General features: G+C 51.1%; 1 protein-coding gene across 6 annotated transcripts in view; it reads right to left on the bottom strand.

The window, feature by feature from the left end:
• Window positions 1–14,265, bottom strand: part of NAV2 (neuron navigator 2) — a 722,151-nt gene that overhangs the window by 21,746 nt on the left and 686,140 nt on the right. For all 6 annotated transcript variants that reach the window (XM_049099111.1, XM_025459747.3, XM_025459751.3 and 3 more), the window contains 5 exons: window positions 7,222–7,375; window positions 5,933–6,095; window positions 5,101–5,201; window positions 2,682–2,777; window positions 729–897 (listed from right to left, as the gene is read on the bottom strand). In XM_049099111.1, coding sequence (XP_048955068.1) covers window positions 729–897; window positions 2,682–2,777; window positions 5,101–5,201; window positions 5,933–6,095; window positions 7,222–7,375 — 683 coding nt within the window. The remainder of the gene's footprint in view (window positions 1–728; window positions 898–2,681; window positions 2,778–5,100; window positions 5,202–5,932; window positions 6,096–7,221; window positions 7,376–14,265) is intronic.

Genomic DNA, 14,265 nt, shown 5'->3' with positions numbered 1-14,265 from the left:
ATGCGGGGCTCGATTGCCTGATCCCGGGATCATGACCTGAGCTGAAGGCAGACACCCAACTGATTGAGCCACCCAGGTGCCCCTTAAACAGCCTTCTTAATGGCAGGAGTTGGCATATCTGGGGACGGAGTTGGTGCATCAATACACTCCTGTCTTCCTGTCCCCTACACACAGTTGGGTCTAATGATGTAGTTTTCTAGACTTATTTGGCCAGGAAACTTTTTCTCACCCCCTACCCCCCCACCCCCCCAAGATACGTTGTGGGCCTTGAGTTCTTTGGAACACACTTTGGCCTGGGGCCTCACATCCCTGCGTGATGAGGCAATCGGAAGCACCAGCAGCACGGTGCGTGGGCAAGAGAAGCTCCCACCTGTAGGACGCGAGCACATCCAAGGCCGGTTGGCAAGAATAACCCACTGGTCTCCGTGGAGCCCTGTTTCATCAGAGTTATTAAGATTCCAACATCTCAGAGTCATAAGGCTAATGGGACCTTTTGTTATATAATTTCAGCAATAAACTAAACCTGTTTGCTTCCGGTGGTGGTTGAAAAAGCTAAAGACCGTTGAACTTGCTTAGGTAAGAATGACTGTGGTTGCAGGGGGGAGAGAAACCAACCCACGCACATGTGGGCAAACAAAACTGTGGCCACGGTTTGCTACGCCAAGTCACAAAACAAAAACTGCAATTCCTGAAAACTCCGACCGACCTCCGCCATCCGCCGGATTTACCTTTGACGGTCACGGAGATGGTCGTGTTCTCGCCCACCAGATAGCCACAGGGCAGAAGCTCGGGGGTCTCGGAGGTGTTGCTGCGCTGGATCTCCCCGATGCTGTAGCCCAGAACACTGTCTGAGTTCAGCCCCAGCTGACTCACGGGGTCGACGTGGATGATGTATTCCTGGGAAGAGTAAAATCAAGACCCCATCAAAGACGTGGCTAGAAATCCGCCCGTGACTCATGTTTTCTTTGGGTGATTTATGACCATCTTCTTTCCCAGTTGATGCCTGGGTTGAAACCTGTGGAACGAGGGGAGGGAGGAGCTGACTTTCTACGGGGAGGATGCCCGAGGATCGCAGGCCTCTTCAAGTACAGATTTATTTGGTTAGTGACGTGGAGGGGAGCCCTGACACAATCGTGGACGTTTAGTCTGGATGAACCAGGCACGGAGAAGTGAGGCTGCTTTTCCTGAGTTCAGCTGAAGTCCTGAAGACACCAGGGCCTGTGACCAGTGCTCGAAAACTCACGAGAAAGTAATTCTGACGCCAAATCTCTCCACCAGCCCCTTCTCTTGGCCCAGAGCAAAGACCACGTTGATGACGACAAAGGGAGCAAACCCCAGGGAAAAAAAAAGGAGTTCTGCAGTCAGATACATTTATGTATTTGACTCCAGGACTGCACGAAAGAAGCAGCAGGAAAAATTGTGTTTAATTTGGAAAGTGTGCCCTCTGAGGTGAGTGACCAAAAGGTTTTAGGGGTCAGTGACCTTGGACCGAAGGTCTGTGGGCAGGAGGTGGCTGGAAGATGATGACGTGGAATATTGGTTAACAGCCTCTCTCCCTTTAATGGTCTCACTTCCTCACATGTGACGCCCCACAGGCTGTCTCCAGCCCAAACTGTTGTCTTTTTAAGCCAAGGATGTCCCGACTGCCCATCAGCAGACTCGAGGTTTTGGGTCCAGGCAGCGGGATTGGTCTGCCCTCAGCCATTCCCATCTCTTGCCCGGTCACATTTCCACAGCCCTCCAAGATGGGGAATGACCTTTGGCCAGAGAACAGGGCTTCCCGCGTGTGAAGCCACCAGCATCGAGATGCTAGAGATTGCACTTGTTAACTCGGGTTTTAAAGTCAGACCAATAGAACTAGACCAGCAGGGCTGAGTTCTGGCTCTGTGACCTTGGGCAAGTGACCTGCTCTGAGTCCTGCTTTTCCTCTAAATGTGAAAATAATAGGGCCTTCCTCACAGGCTTGGAGATAAACTGGGATCACGTTAGCAGGGTCTCTGGCACCAAAAATGCAGGGTACGAATACTGCTCAGGAGACATGATTAGCGAGCACTTATGACTGTGGACTCACTTAGGGACAGCAGAAAAGAAAGGTACGAAAAGCTTCTTCCCGAACACCTTGCGCTTGCAGGTTCATCTCCGTACTCCTTAGTTATTCCTCCTGTGATCAACACCCACCCACTCCGGTGATGTGATTAGAACAAATGCAAGAATAACTTCAGTACCATCTTGGACTCTGGCCCCTGAACAGATGTTACTGTCGTGTGAAGCACAAATCACAGGCTCTGTGAGGTGTTGGCCAAGTTGGATCAAATGAAGAATGGAAATTTGCGGTCTTCGCCCTGCTCACAGGGCACTCACTCCAAAGCATATTCAATAGGACACAACTCTAAGGTGAGGGGAGGATTTGGACATGAGCAGCTCACCACGCGAGGCTCAAATAATTGCTCAGGGCCAGGGAAACGGCTCTCACTGGCTGGCCCATCACTGGTCTGTACTCACCAACCTCCTGTTACCTAAGTGGCCTGGGGACAAGTCCCAGCAACGCGAGGACAGGGGTGGGGAGCAGGCCCAAGGAGAGGCCCCGGTCAGGACACAAACTGCCCCCCCCCTCCCTCCCTCCCTTCCGCCCCAGGCCCCACTTTGGGCAGACCACTGCAGCCAGCCTCTCAGACACTTACTTTGAACAGTCGTCTAACCACCCCATCGAGCACATCCCACTTCGTCTTGCCACTAACTCCAATGCAGCCAATAAGAAAGAGGTGTGGTCTGGAATCCTAAAGGTAAGGAAATGCATGCAGGTGAAAACCAGGCGGATCCTTTCTGACACAGGTTAGCAAGGACTCAGATTGCCTTAGAACTCCACCAATGGTTTGAGAGGGGAATAAAAGTTCTATTTGTTACAACACCAGATACAACGTAGCTGGAATACAATAGTCTTTAAAAAAAAAACAAAAACAAAACTTTCCCTGCTGTCTTGGAAAAACAGCAATCCGTGGGTCAGGAAGAGAGGACCTCCTCTCTGGAATCTAGAAGCGTCTACTAGAGGTGTACCTTGGAGAGTGCACAGATCACATCGCTTGCCTGGAATGCTTCTCCCCTCTCCTGCCATCTCTCCTTTTCCAAACCTTGCTTGCAGGCTCACCTCTTCCAGGAAGCCTTCAGTGATTAACCCACCAGGCTCACGGTGCCCACTGCTTCACTGGTTCTACATATAACCTATCTATTAACGTATTCTGTACTTGTTTACTTTTAGGTATTTAGGTCTATCTGTAAACCAAGTTTATCTCCTTGCTAGATCTTAAACTCCTTCAGGAGAGAATACATTCCTTTTTTTTTTTTCCTTAAACAACGCTGATTGCTTTTCTGCTAATTAAAGGTTAAATCATACTCAATTTAGAAAACAAGTAAAACTCTGAGAAGTTCACAATAAAGTATCTTTTTCCTACTTCTTTTCAACTTCGCCCAATAGGGCTCTCTGCACAAGGGGGGCAGGGGAGGAGATAACTAATCACAATGATTAAAGAAAAACTAATAGAACATTCCATCTTGTTGGATTTTAAAATCTCAGATCTGATGTGCTCATAAGGATACGGAATTGGAAGGGTGGGTGCAGGGAGTGCGGGCGGGGGTGTATGTGGCAGGTAAGTAAAAGCAGCCGAGAAAAGAGCACCAGTCTTGCCATCAGAAGACCCGGCCTCACCAGTTGCCCTGTCACCTGGGCGCCAGGTTCCTCAGTTACAAAACGGAGGTAACCTGGTCTGCTGGACCGATTCCTCTGGATGCTGTGGTGATCCAGAACAACACAATTTTTAAAAGGGACTCAAACTTTTATAAAACGTGACATCTATCTGTTCCTATTGAGGATCCCTAGAACAATGCACATCCCCAGGAACCCCCACCTGAATTTTTTATAAGGATGTTCTAAGGATGAATTTTTCCCCTTGATAGTCTTATCACTCCACTAGGTAAAGCTCTGAAAATGGATCTCTTGGGACGTCTGGGTGGCTCTTGAATGTCTGCCTTCAGCCCAGGGCGTGATCCCAGGGTCCCAGGATCGAGTCCCACGTCGGGCTCCCTGCATGGAGCCTGCTTCTCCTTCTGCCTGTGTCTCTGCCTCTCTCTGTGTGTGTGTCTCTCATGAATAAATAAATAAAATCTTTAAAAAAAAGAAAATGAATCTCTTCATATTTATTTTTATATATAAAAAAATATATATATTTTTAGGCTAGATGAGGAGGAAATCATGGGCGGCTCCAAAACCTGGGTCTACCCCCTTCGACAAGAAGAGAGAGCCAGCCCTACTGTGGAATCCTCCTGCCAAGAGTCTGGCTGTAGATGCTCCGTTGCGGTGGGCACTGCGGGTCCCCCCAGGACTCCTAGACCACAGGCAGCGGGTCGGCACGGATGCTGGGAAACAACAAACAAGAGACTGAAGGGGACTTGAAGTAACGACTCCGGAAGTCTTTCCCCGCTTCTCTGAGAGAGGGTCACTACAGCATCAGGTGGATTTAATCAATGACTAAAGATTGTGCCAACCCCCTACCCCAAAAAAGCCCCTGGGGTGGGTGTGGCGTGACCTTCCTAGACCCCAGCAGGGAACAGGAACGACACAGAAAACTCAAGATTCCTCAGTCTCGGGGAGTCAGGAAGCCCGCCAGGATGCTTCCCCTTAGCCACCCGCGGGGCCTGGTCCCCTCGGCCTCCCACCTCGTCGGCGGCCTCTGAACACTGGACAAAACTGGTGCTCCTGGTCGGCTGAATTGGGGCAGCTTGCTTCTGTGCGAAGTGCTTTTGCAACACGTTAGATTCAGAAAAGCCATTCCTGACGGAGGTTAGCGCTTAGTTCCGCGAAAGCGCGGCACGGGGATATTTTTAGTACTTTATTAGACTTTCCAAATGCAAGAGGGAGGGAGGGTCATCTGGTCACTCTCGTCGTGTCAAACGCTGCCGGGGATGACGGGGAGTTAAGGGAAGCGTTAGGAGAACCCCCGAATCACCTCGGGCGCTCAGGTGACTCGGTCTGACGATGACATCGCTACGCTAGGCAGTTCTACCTGCAGAGGGGACACGCAGAGCAGGGAAAGGCATCCAACTAACCTCCTTCCACTTCATTTCCTCCTGAAAGCTGACAACTATCTTAACATGCCTGCCTCCTTCCTTCCGAGCCGAGCATTCACCAGTGTCATCCAGCAACATGTCTGCGAATGGAAAACATCAACAGCCTTAGGCACATGGGGACAGCAAAGCCGGCTTCCTGACACCCCCGCTGCTTGCTGGCACAGCAGCGGGACAAACCAGGTGTCGGGGTGCGGGGGGGGGGCGGGTAGGGGAAGGGCAGAGGGCAGAATGGAGAATGCAACCACAGAAACCGATGGTGGACCGACCAAGAACCAGCAGGCTGACGATGTCCCTTGCCAAATGGAAGTGCGAGGCAGAGGCTCAACCAAAACGACAGCAACGCGGCATCATGGATAAGAAATCAAAGCGTCGGCCTCGATATGCTTACAAAGAAAACCTAGACCGTGTTCGCTCATTACTGTGCTGGCCTGGACTCCGTCCCGAAGGCAGGAAGACCACAGAGCGAGCCACCGCCCCAACTGGGACCCGCTGCTGTGGGGTTTCTATGCAGCATTCAGCTTGCAGGTCAGCCTCTTAAAAATGGACCAAACAGAACTCAGCAAGGTGGACAAGAGGATCCAAGCTCATGGCCCGGAGAAGTGGGGGCACTGGAGCAAAGCATGACAGCAGTCTAACGGCTGAGCTCATGTCGGTAGCAGACGCACACCCAGACACACACGCACCCCACGTGCACGCACGCCTGTTGCCTCTCCGTTTGATCTGTTCATCTGCTTATCTCGGGGCTCGTGCTTGGAGACTGGAGAGCCCGCTGCAGGCCCTGACCTGCGCCCAGCCCGGTGATGCCACTCACCCAGGCTGGTTGACTCGGTGAGGTTCAAGCTGTGCTGCGAGAGGCCCATGGACTGCCTAGGGGAGGCAGAGAGGGACACCTGGGAGGGTGCCCGGCTGCAGCCACTGCCTTGAGACTCTGACTTCAGCCGGTCATTCTCGGCTTTCAGCTTCTCTATTTCACTCTGCAAAGAGGAAGGGAGAGGCTCCCTTACTAGGTGGATGTAACGCGAACAGGTGTTTACCGCAGGAGGGACCAGAGAGCCCCCCACCGCCATCAAGTTGGGTATCCCAGCCGAGGCCCGGTCAGTCACACCATCAGAGAGCTTTGGCCGTGCTTGCTGCTCTTGGGTGCATACGAGACCTGTCCGGCAGGGCGAGGGCCATCATTTTGGAGAGCTGGCCTTCGGAAAGACCTCAGCAATGTTTCCCACAGCCTGCTGCCTGAGTCTTAGCTGAAAAAGAGCCTTAGCATTCAAGGAGTTTGAGAGACTCTGGGCTTGACGGGTTTCATTCCTGCAAGACTTAGAGCCCTTAAGAACTGCTCTGCCTTGTGGGCCTTGCAGGGGGCACAGAGTGCAGAGCCTTCCTAAACAGTGGTGATCCAGGAGCTCTCCCTCCACAGAGCCTCTCGTGGAACATGTGTTCTGTGGCACCTCCTTTGGGAAATGCTGGTTCTCCAGCGAGGACCCATTTGGCAGGGCCCACAGGGCTCTTTCATCCTTACAGATATTTAGGGAAGACCTACCATGTGCAAAGCCCTGGGACTACCTCCAGAGAAAGGGATGCAAAAAAAAAAAAAAAAAGAAAAAGAAAAATGAAAAATGAAAAAAGAAAGAAATAGCCAGAAGATGCAGATGCCTTCCAATCCAGGGTGGAAGGTGAGGGGCTGTGAGAACACATCTAGAGGAATTCAGTTGAGAGCACTAACTCTTCCAGAGGCGGGATCTGGAAAAGCTTTGCAGAAGGTGAGGCTAACCCTGGGGGAAGGGTCTGATTCGGCTGGGCAGGTCATCCCCTCGGAGGGAACGTTAGGAAACAGAAATTCCTGGTGCAAAGGGAGCAGTGAGGGGCTCCCTCTGACTGATGAGTCTGGGAGGTGAAACTGGGAGGCCTCAAGGGCCAGGCGAAGGAGACTGCTGCTCGCAGGAGGCGATGGCAGGGCCCCGGGAAGTCAGAGGCGGAGAGGCTTGGGCAATACCTGGGAGGGCACGGAAAGAGAAGGAGCCTTGCTCCTTTTGGAAAAGCAAGAGGAAAACGAAGGACCAGAGGAGAGCGGGGAGCTGCGAGCAAGGGGGGGCCCGGGCTCACCTGCATCCTGTTCATGGCCTCCCGCAGCTGGTCGAGCTGGTGCGCGGAGCTGAGCGCTTCCAGGCGGATGTCGGTCAGCTTCATCTCCTTGTCCCTCAGCTCGTTCCGGAGCTGCATGACCGTCTCGGCCTCACTGTCGATGCACTCGGAGATGCTGCGGGGAGAGGCGCTGCTGAGGAGAGCAGCTCGGAGCTCGCGGCTTCAGGCCTCCCTGGCCGCCAGCCTGTGTCCCCCGCGTTCCCTGGCAGGTTTGTGCGCCCGTCACCCTGTCTGAGCAGCCGGCCAGCGCCTCCCGGGGCGCCAATGCCAAGGCCCCCGAAATCCAGACTGTGTTGCTTCTCTATGCTCTTTGCAGCGCGCTGGCAATCAGGGTGGCTTTGGCGTGCCCCTCAGCCAAATTCCAATAATCTGGGATAAACAGGAGCCGGCAAAAGACAGCGGGAACCTTCCGGGTTTAAAACCGCCCCTTCGGTCCCAATGTGTACACAGCTGGGCCTCTATGGGGACACCGCATGGCCCTTGAGAGCTAAACCCACTCAGGGAAGGAAGGTCAACTGTCTGTTTTAAAGATTAGACACTCTAAGGTCAGACAGCTGAGGGGTGATTTTTATTTGCCCTAAAGTGAAAGTAACTGAAAGATTTGGGTGGAAGAGGTTATTTATTTTTGGTCACATTCTAAACCTCATTTCTTTCTTTCTTTCTCTTTCTTTCTTTCTTTCTTTCTTTCTTTCTTTCTTTCTTTCTTTCTTTCTTTCTTTCTTCTTTCTTTCTTCTTTCTTTCTTCCTTCTCTCTTCCTTCCTTCCTTCCTTCCTTCCTTCCTTCCTTCCTTCCTTCCTTTCTTTCTTTCTTTCTTTCTTTCTTTCCTTCCTTCTTTCTTTCTTTCTTTCTTGATTTTATTTATTGGGTGCCTGGGTGGCTCAGTGGTTGAGCATCTGCCTTCGGCTCAGATTGTGATGCCTGGGTCCTGGGATCGAGTCCTGCAGGGAACCTGCTTCTCTCTCTGCCATGTCTCTACCTTTCTCTCTGCGTCTCTCATGAAAAAACAAAATCTTAAAAAAAAAAATTATTTATTTGAGAGAGAGAGCATGAGCTGAGGGTGGGGAGGGTCAGAGGTAGAGGGAGAAGCAGACTTCCTGCTGAACAGGGAGCCCCATGTGAGGTTCGATCCCAGGACCTCGGGATCATGACCCGAGCTGAAGGCAGATGCTTAACTGACTGAGTCACCCAGGCTACCCCTATAACTCTATCTTTTAAAAGTGTCTTAAAAAAAGCAACATTCTTTCCTTCCCCTACCTGCCCACACTGCTTAATAAGCTCACAGCAAGAAAGAGAAACATGTCAGATCATAAGAGAGCAGACAGGGTGATATGACAAAGTCACAGATTTATGTGAAAATTGTACAACAGGGTGGCTCAGTGTCTACCTCTCCAGCCGCATGTCAGATCTTTGTCTTAAGAGGTGGCCCCTCTAGGCTGGGTTCCTTAGGTGATCAGTTAGTTTTGATGTTCAGATACCTGGCGAGTCAGCACTAAGTGGAAGATCATCAAAGTCATGATGAATTGCCATGTTAGACAAGAGGACTTTCTTAAAAAAAAAAAAAAAAAGTCTGTTGATTTCAAAGATCATTGGATCTGGTGTCAGGGGTGATCCAGAATAAGCAGGTTTGACATTTCTTGGACTGAAGATAGAAAAAATGAAAAAGAAAAAAAAAACCCACGTTCATAAAGTTACAAAGCTGAAGCTGATTATCTCCGAACGACATGGTGAGCACGTGGTCTCTGCAGAAATAATGGCGCAGCCCACTCTTCCAACACCAAGCCCTAGATTTGAGGCCAAGAAAAGCCTGACCTGTAAAACTGGTTGAGGGTGTGGAAATGTTCACTGCCAGAGGGAAACCATTTATAATTGTTAAAAGAGATGTAATTGTATTTTGGGGGCAGAAAGGACTAGAAGAAAAATTTAACACCCGAGTGGCCAAATCGTTTCGTTGTGATTTTCTCGACCTGCCCCTGAATGGCTTCAAGAGATGCACAGAGTAGAAAGCTACTCCATTTTTTAAAAGTTGTTGGCAGCCAAGGAAATGTCTCAGCTACAAAATATTCCAAAACCCTTTAACAAATTCCTGAAAATCTTCTGGGTATCTCCACTCTATGCCTAGGGCAAACTGAGGCTAACAGATCTGGGATAAGAGGCTAGAAAATGTCTTGAGAATTCAGATCCTCCTCCCTTGGCCCTCCTCTCTCTGTGCTTTGACTAGCCTATGGTTTGTAGGGTTTAGCTACCTGGTCATGCCTTTTCTGGTCTGCAAGGTTTGCAGTGGGGGCTCGCAAACACTGGTTTCTTTTTGAGAGAGGAGTATGGTTTCCTGGCTTAAGTGGAGTGTAAAGTCTGAACAAAATTCCATCGTGACACTCCAGTCTTTGCTAAACCATGCCCTGCACAGACCTCGAAGGCTCCAATTCATTGCAGGGACTAGTTAGCTTGGATTCACACCATCAGTCTGCTGTATCGGGCCCTCTGGGGCAGACGTTTTGCCCCAGTCACCTTCACATGGTCTGCACCTTTTCCCCAGAGAGCTTTCGCAATCAAAGAGACACAAGACTTCCTGAGCACCTACTTTGTGGGATATATCACACGGGTGACTTTGCAGAGCTTGGCCAGTGACTTTACATAGAGAAGCAAACTAATAAAGTCTGTGTTGAGAATAAGTCCTCCAGGAGTACTGTGCTCCCCCCAAAATAGCCCTGTTCTCAGGAACACACAACCGCAAGGTCACACAGGAGGGATGTCCTACCCAATACAGAGATGACGTTGAAAATCAGGTTAAGATTTAATTTTTCAGCAATCTTGACACCCAGTGTGGGGCTTGAACCCACAACCCCAAGATCAAGAGCCACATGCTCCACTGACTGAGCCAGCCAGGTTTCCCGAAAATCAAGTTCCTCTGCAGCAGGCCCGGCTAAGTTTTAGTCTCTATTCCTAGTGCCCAAGGCAGCACCTTTCCCTTGGTCCCTTCTGCACTAGGGTTCGGTTGTCTTCTTCAGGTCTCCTGCATGGCTGCCGGCTGCTCCGGGACCCGGGTTCTCTGCATCATTTCTGGAGCCTGATCACACTGATCGGCACATAACAGGTGCTCAGCAAATGCTGACTGCCTACACGGACGACTGCGCCAGGCATCTGAACCTTACTAGTAATTTACTCCATCCACTACTAACTCCACGGAGATGTGATGTAATTATCTCCTTTTAAAAGGGGGGAGGCTGGGCAGCCCCGGTGGTGCAGTGGTTTGGCACCGCCTGTAGCCCAGGGCGTGATCCTGGGGACCCTGGATCGAGTCCCACGTCAGGCTCTCTGTATGATGCCTGCTTCTCCCTCTGCCTGTGTCTCTGCCTCTCTCTGTGTCTCTCATGAATGAATAAATAAAATCTTTAAAAAAAATTAAAAAAATAAAAAATAAAAGGGGGGAGGCTGAGTCCAACAGAGATGAACATGCCCATCATTAAAAAAAAGAAAGAAAGAAAATAATAAGGACAGAACCTGGGGGGGGGGGGTGTACTTAACTCTAGAGCTCATGTGCCTGAACTGTATCCAGCAGGCACTCAATACGTGCTCATCCGCTTCGTGGGCTACTTATTGAGGCAACCTGATGGAGGTTTTCTGCTACTCAGTCCCTAACGTGTTACTCCCCAATTTCCACTGTCTGGGCTGGTGGCATACCTAATTTCAAACGTCTCGAGGGTGGGAAACACTGCCTTCCCACACCACCATTCCTTTCGCCCACAGGGTAGGAACTTTTCTGGGCCCCCGACTCCTCTGCCTTGGGTTACTTCTTTGAACTTCCTCTCACATCTAGATTTGCACATTCTTACAAACCCTTCAAGGTTGGAAAGAAGCATTTGCCCTCTGCCCACCCTCTGGAAAGCCAGACCCAAAACAAACATCTCCAGTGTGCACAGATGCTGTGGAATGTCAGAGAAGGGCAGCGGAGCCCAGAGTCGGCCCCACCCGATCCCTACGGGGAGAGCGGTTTGGAGGGAGCGTTCTCGCAATGGCCGCTGGGAATGCTGCTCAGCCAAGTGCCTCATCCACTCTCCCTCATCCTCCCCGGCTGCCCTGCAGCACTTGGCCCAGCTACCACCCCCCTCCCAGCAGTTTCTTTTCTCTGCTCCCAATTTCCTCCCACCTCTTCCCATCTCGCTGGCTGCTCTTCCTTTCTCTTCAGAGCTCCCGGAGCTCAGCCCTTGGCCCTCTGGCTCCTCTCCATCTCTCTTCAACCCTGCGGAGTATCCTCTAGTTTCCCATATCCCAGTACCATCTGTGAGCCCACGTCTCCTGGATCTCTGTCTCTAGGAGTCCCAGGCTGGTTGGCATCTCCACAGGGATGTCTCCTGAGAAACTGGGCCTTAACATAGTCCAGCCAGAGCTCCTGATGTCCACCATGCCCTGCAGATCTCAGCTGGCATGTCACCTCCTTTCCTGACCACCCGGTCCCTCCCACCCATTCCAGAAGCAATGCTTCCATATACTCAGGTACTCAAGTTGCAAATCTAGGAATATTCAAGGATTACTCTTCCCTTTCCCTCACACTTTATATCACCTTGTGCTGTCAGCGTGCTTCTAGAACACATCTTAAATCCATCCAGGGCTCACTACGACCATAAGTCACCATTTGTTTCACCTAGTATTTGAATGTCTGCAAATCCAGCAGTATCTACCTCCATGTAGCTTATCCTGCATGTTTTTTTGGGGTGGGGGTGGGGGGTCGGAGAACAAATAACTTGAGGAAATCTGCACGTCAGGTGGTGATGTGTGCCATGGTGAAAAATAAAACAGCGGAAAGGGGGATGATGGGGAGTGCAGGCTGTGGTGGGGGTGTTATTTTATGCAAAGTGCACAGGCAAGGCATTAGTGAGAACTAGAGCAGGGACTTGAAGGAAGAGCACATCTGAGGGAAGGTGCACCGGACAGAGGGCACAGAAAGGGCAAAGGCCTGGGGGTGTGTGAATAGAGTGTTCAAAGGACAGGAAACAGGCCAGAGTGGGGTGGACGGCGCTGCGGGAGGTACTCTTAGCTTCTTGTGTGGTTGCCTTACTTCCATTCCTGTTCCCCTGAGTGCCTTATCTGCAGAAAGGAGACTGATCTTTGTGAAACAGGAGTTCAGATGATCTTCTATTCCTGCCTAAAACTCTCCAAGGATGGGGCACCTGGCTGGCTCAGTCAGTAGCGCATGTGGCTCTTGATCCTCAGGTCATGAGTTTGAGCCCCACATCAGGTGCAAAGATTACTTAAATAAATCAAGCTAAAAGCAAAACACCTCTCTCCATGGGGTACCTGAGGGGCTCAGTCGGTTAGGCGTCCAACTCTTGATGTTGGTTCAAGTGAGATGGAGACTGAGCCCCGCGTCAGGCTCTGCACTCAGCAGGGGAGTCTGCTCAAGATTCTCTCTCTCCCTCTCCCCCTCCACCCCTATCCTGCACTGTCTGTCTCTAAAACAAAGAAATCTTAAAGACAAAACAAAAACAAAACCCTCTCCCATCACGCATAGAAACAGATGCAAATTTATTTTGACTTCAAAGATGCCCATGTTCTGGGCCTTACCTCCATGGCCTCCTTTCCTGCCACTTTCCTACTTCCCATCATGTGGCAGCCATCCCTCCTTCCCAGACGCCCCCAGCCTGTCTGCTCCCCACAGTCTATTTCCTTTCCCTCCTGGTGCAGACGTGTCACTTATTCCCTTGTGGGTGGGACGGCCCCACTTGGCGGACTGTCTCCTCCAGGCCTGACCCATAAAACTCTCCTGCACTCTCTCCCCTCTCCCCCCGCCCCACCTGCTGGCTAGACACAGAGTACTCAGCAGAGGAGTCAGGACCTGTGGGATGGCTGGCGCACAAGGTGGAAGGAGCCTTTCATGGCAGGCCACCTGCTGATTGATGGACAAGGAATATCTGTGTCAAGTTCAGTGTGAACCAGAGATAAACAGTCATATGTCAACCCGCTGAGCTCTGGGACTGCATATCTTATAGCAGCCAGTGTTACCAACCAGAACTAACCAGTGGTCTCTCTTAGCATGCAGATCTCAGCTGGCATGTCACCTTTCCTGGCCACCCCTTCCACGGTGGCGACTCTGTATCCCAACACACTATTTTAATTCCGAGCATTAACCCTTAGCTGATCGTTTTCTAGTTTATTTGGATTTGTTTAATGTCTGCCTTTCGCCGGGGCATACAGGGTCTACCAGAATTGGAACCTCATCCGTACACGGTTGTAACCAGGGCCTGGCATGGAGCAGGAGCAGGAGCTCAGAAGTGAAATGAGCTATACTATGTTGTGTTCCCACTGATCCCTAATCCTAAGGGGTGGGACACTGCTTAAATCGACTTTGGTCTCTACAGAACACGGGTTGTGACAGCCAATGTTTAAATCCACAAATAATCAGTGAGGAGTCCCTTTTTCTCCTGGTCAGAGGAACTGAGATGTTGTGGGATGGCGTGTTGTGAGTCATAGGCGACCTTTCCCCTATTTGCCTCTTAGGCACCCAGCAGGTCAAATAGGGCTCACACTTTAGGGGATTTACCTAATTCTTTACACAAGAACACAGACCTGGGGCAGGCATCGCAGGGACGCACTGCAAGCCCATCCTCCACAGCATTCCACCCACCCTGGTTTGCACCTCGCTCACACAGGAAGCACACATCCCCCACGGCCACCCTCTCACCAGTGCTCCTAGAGAGAAGAGGAGCTATTAAACTAATGAAGTAAAATAGCGGCCCCCAGCAGAGCCATGCTTCACGGGTTGCTGAGAAGTTGAGGTTCTGTGCTGTTTCCTGGCTTCCACTTCCTGTCCCCTGTGCTGTCCAGGCAGCTGCTGGGCTGCAAAGACCCAGCCAAGCTCCTTGCCCACACTGCCCGCACCCGTCTGGCAAGCCAGCCTTGGGACATGTGTATGGCTGCTGTCTTCAGCAGGATGGCCTGCTGGCTAAGTGGACTTAGGGACAGCTCCATACACTTGGCCTCCTGAGACTGAAGGAGGAGGAGAGGAAGGA

Source organism: Canis lupus, chromosome 21, assembly GCF_003254725.2.
Source record: "Canis lupus dingo isolate Sandy chromosome 21, ASM325472v2, whole genome shotgun sequence".
NCBI lineage: Eukaryota > Metazoa > Chordata > Mammalia > Carnivora > Canidae > Canis > Canis lupus.
The sequence above is the reverse complement of the archived record's forward strand: the minus strand, read 5'-3'. Positions and strand labels throughout refer to the sequence as shown.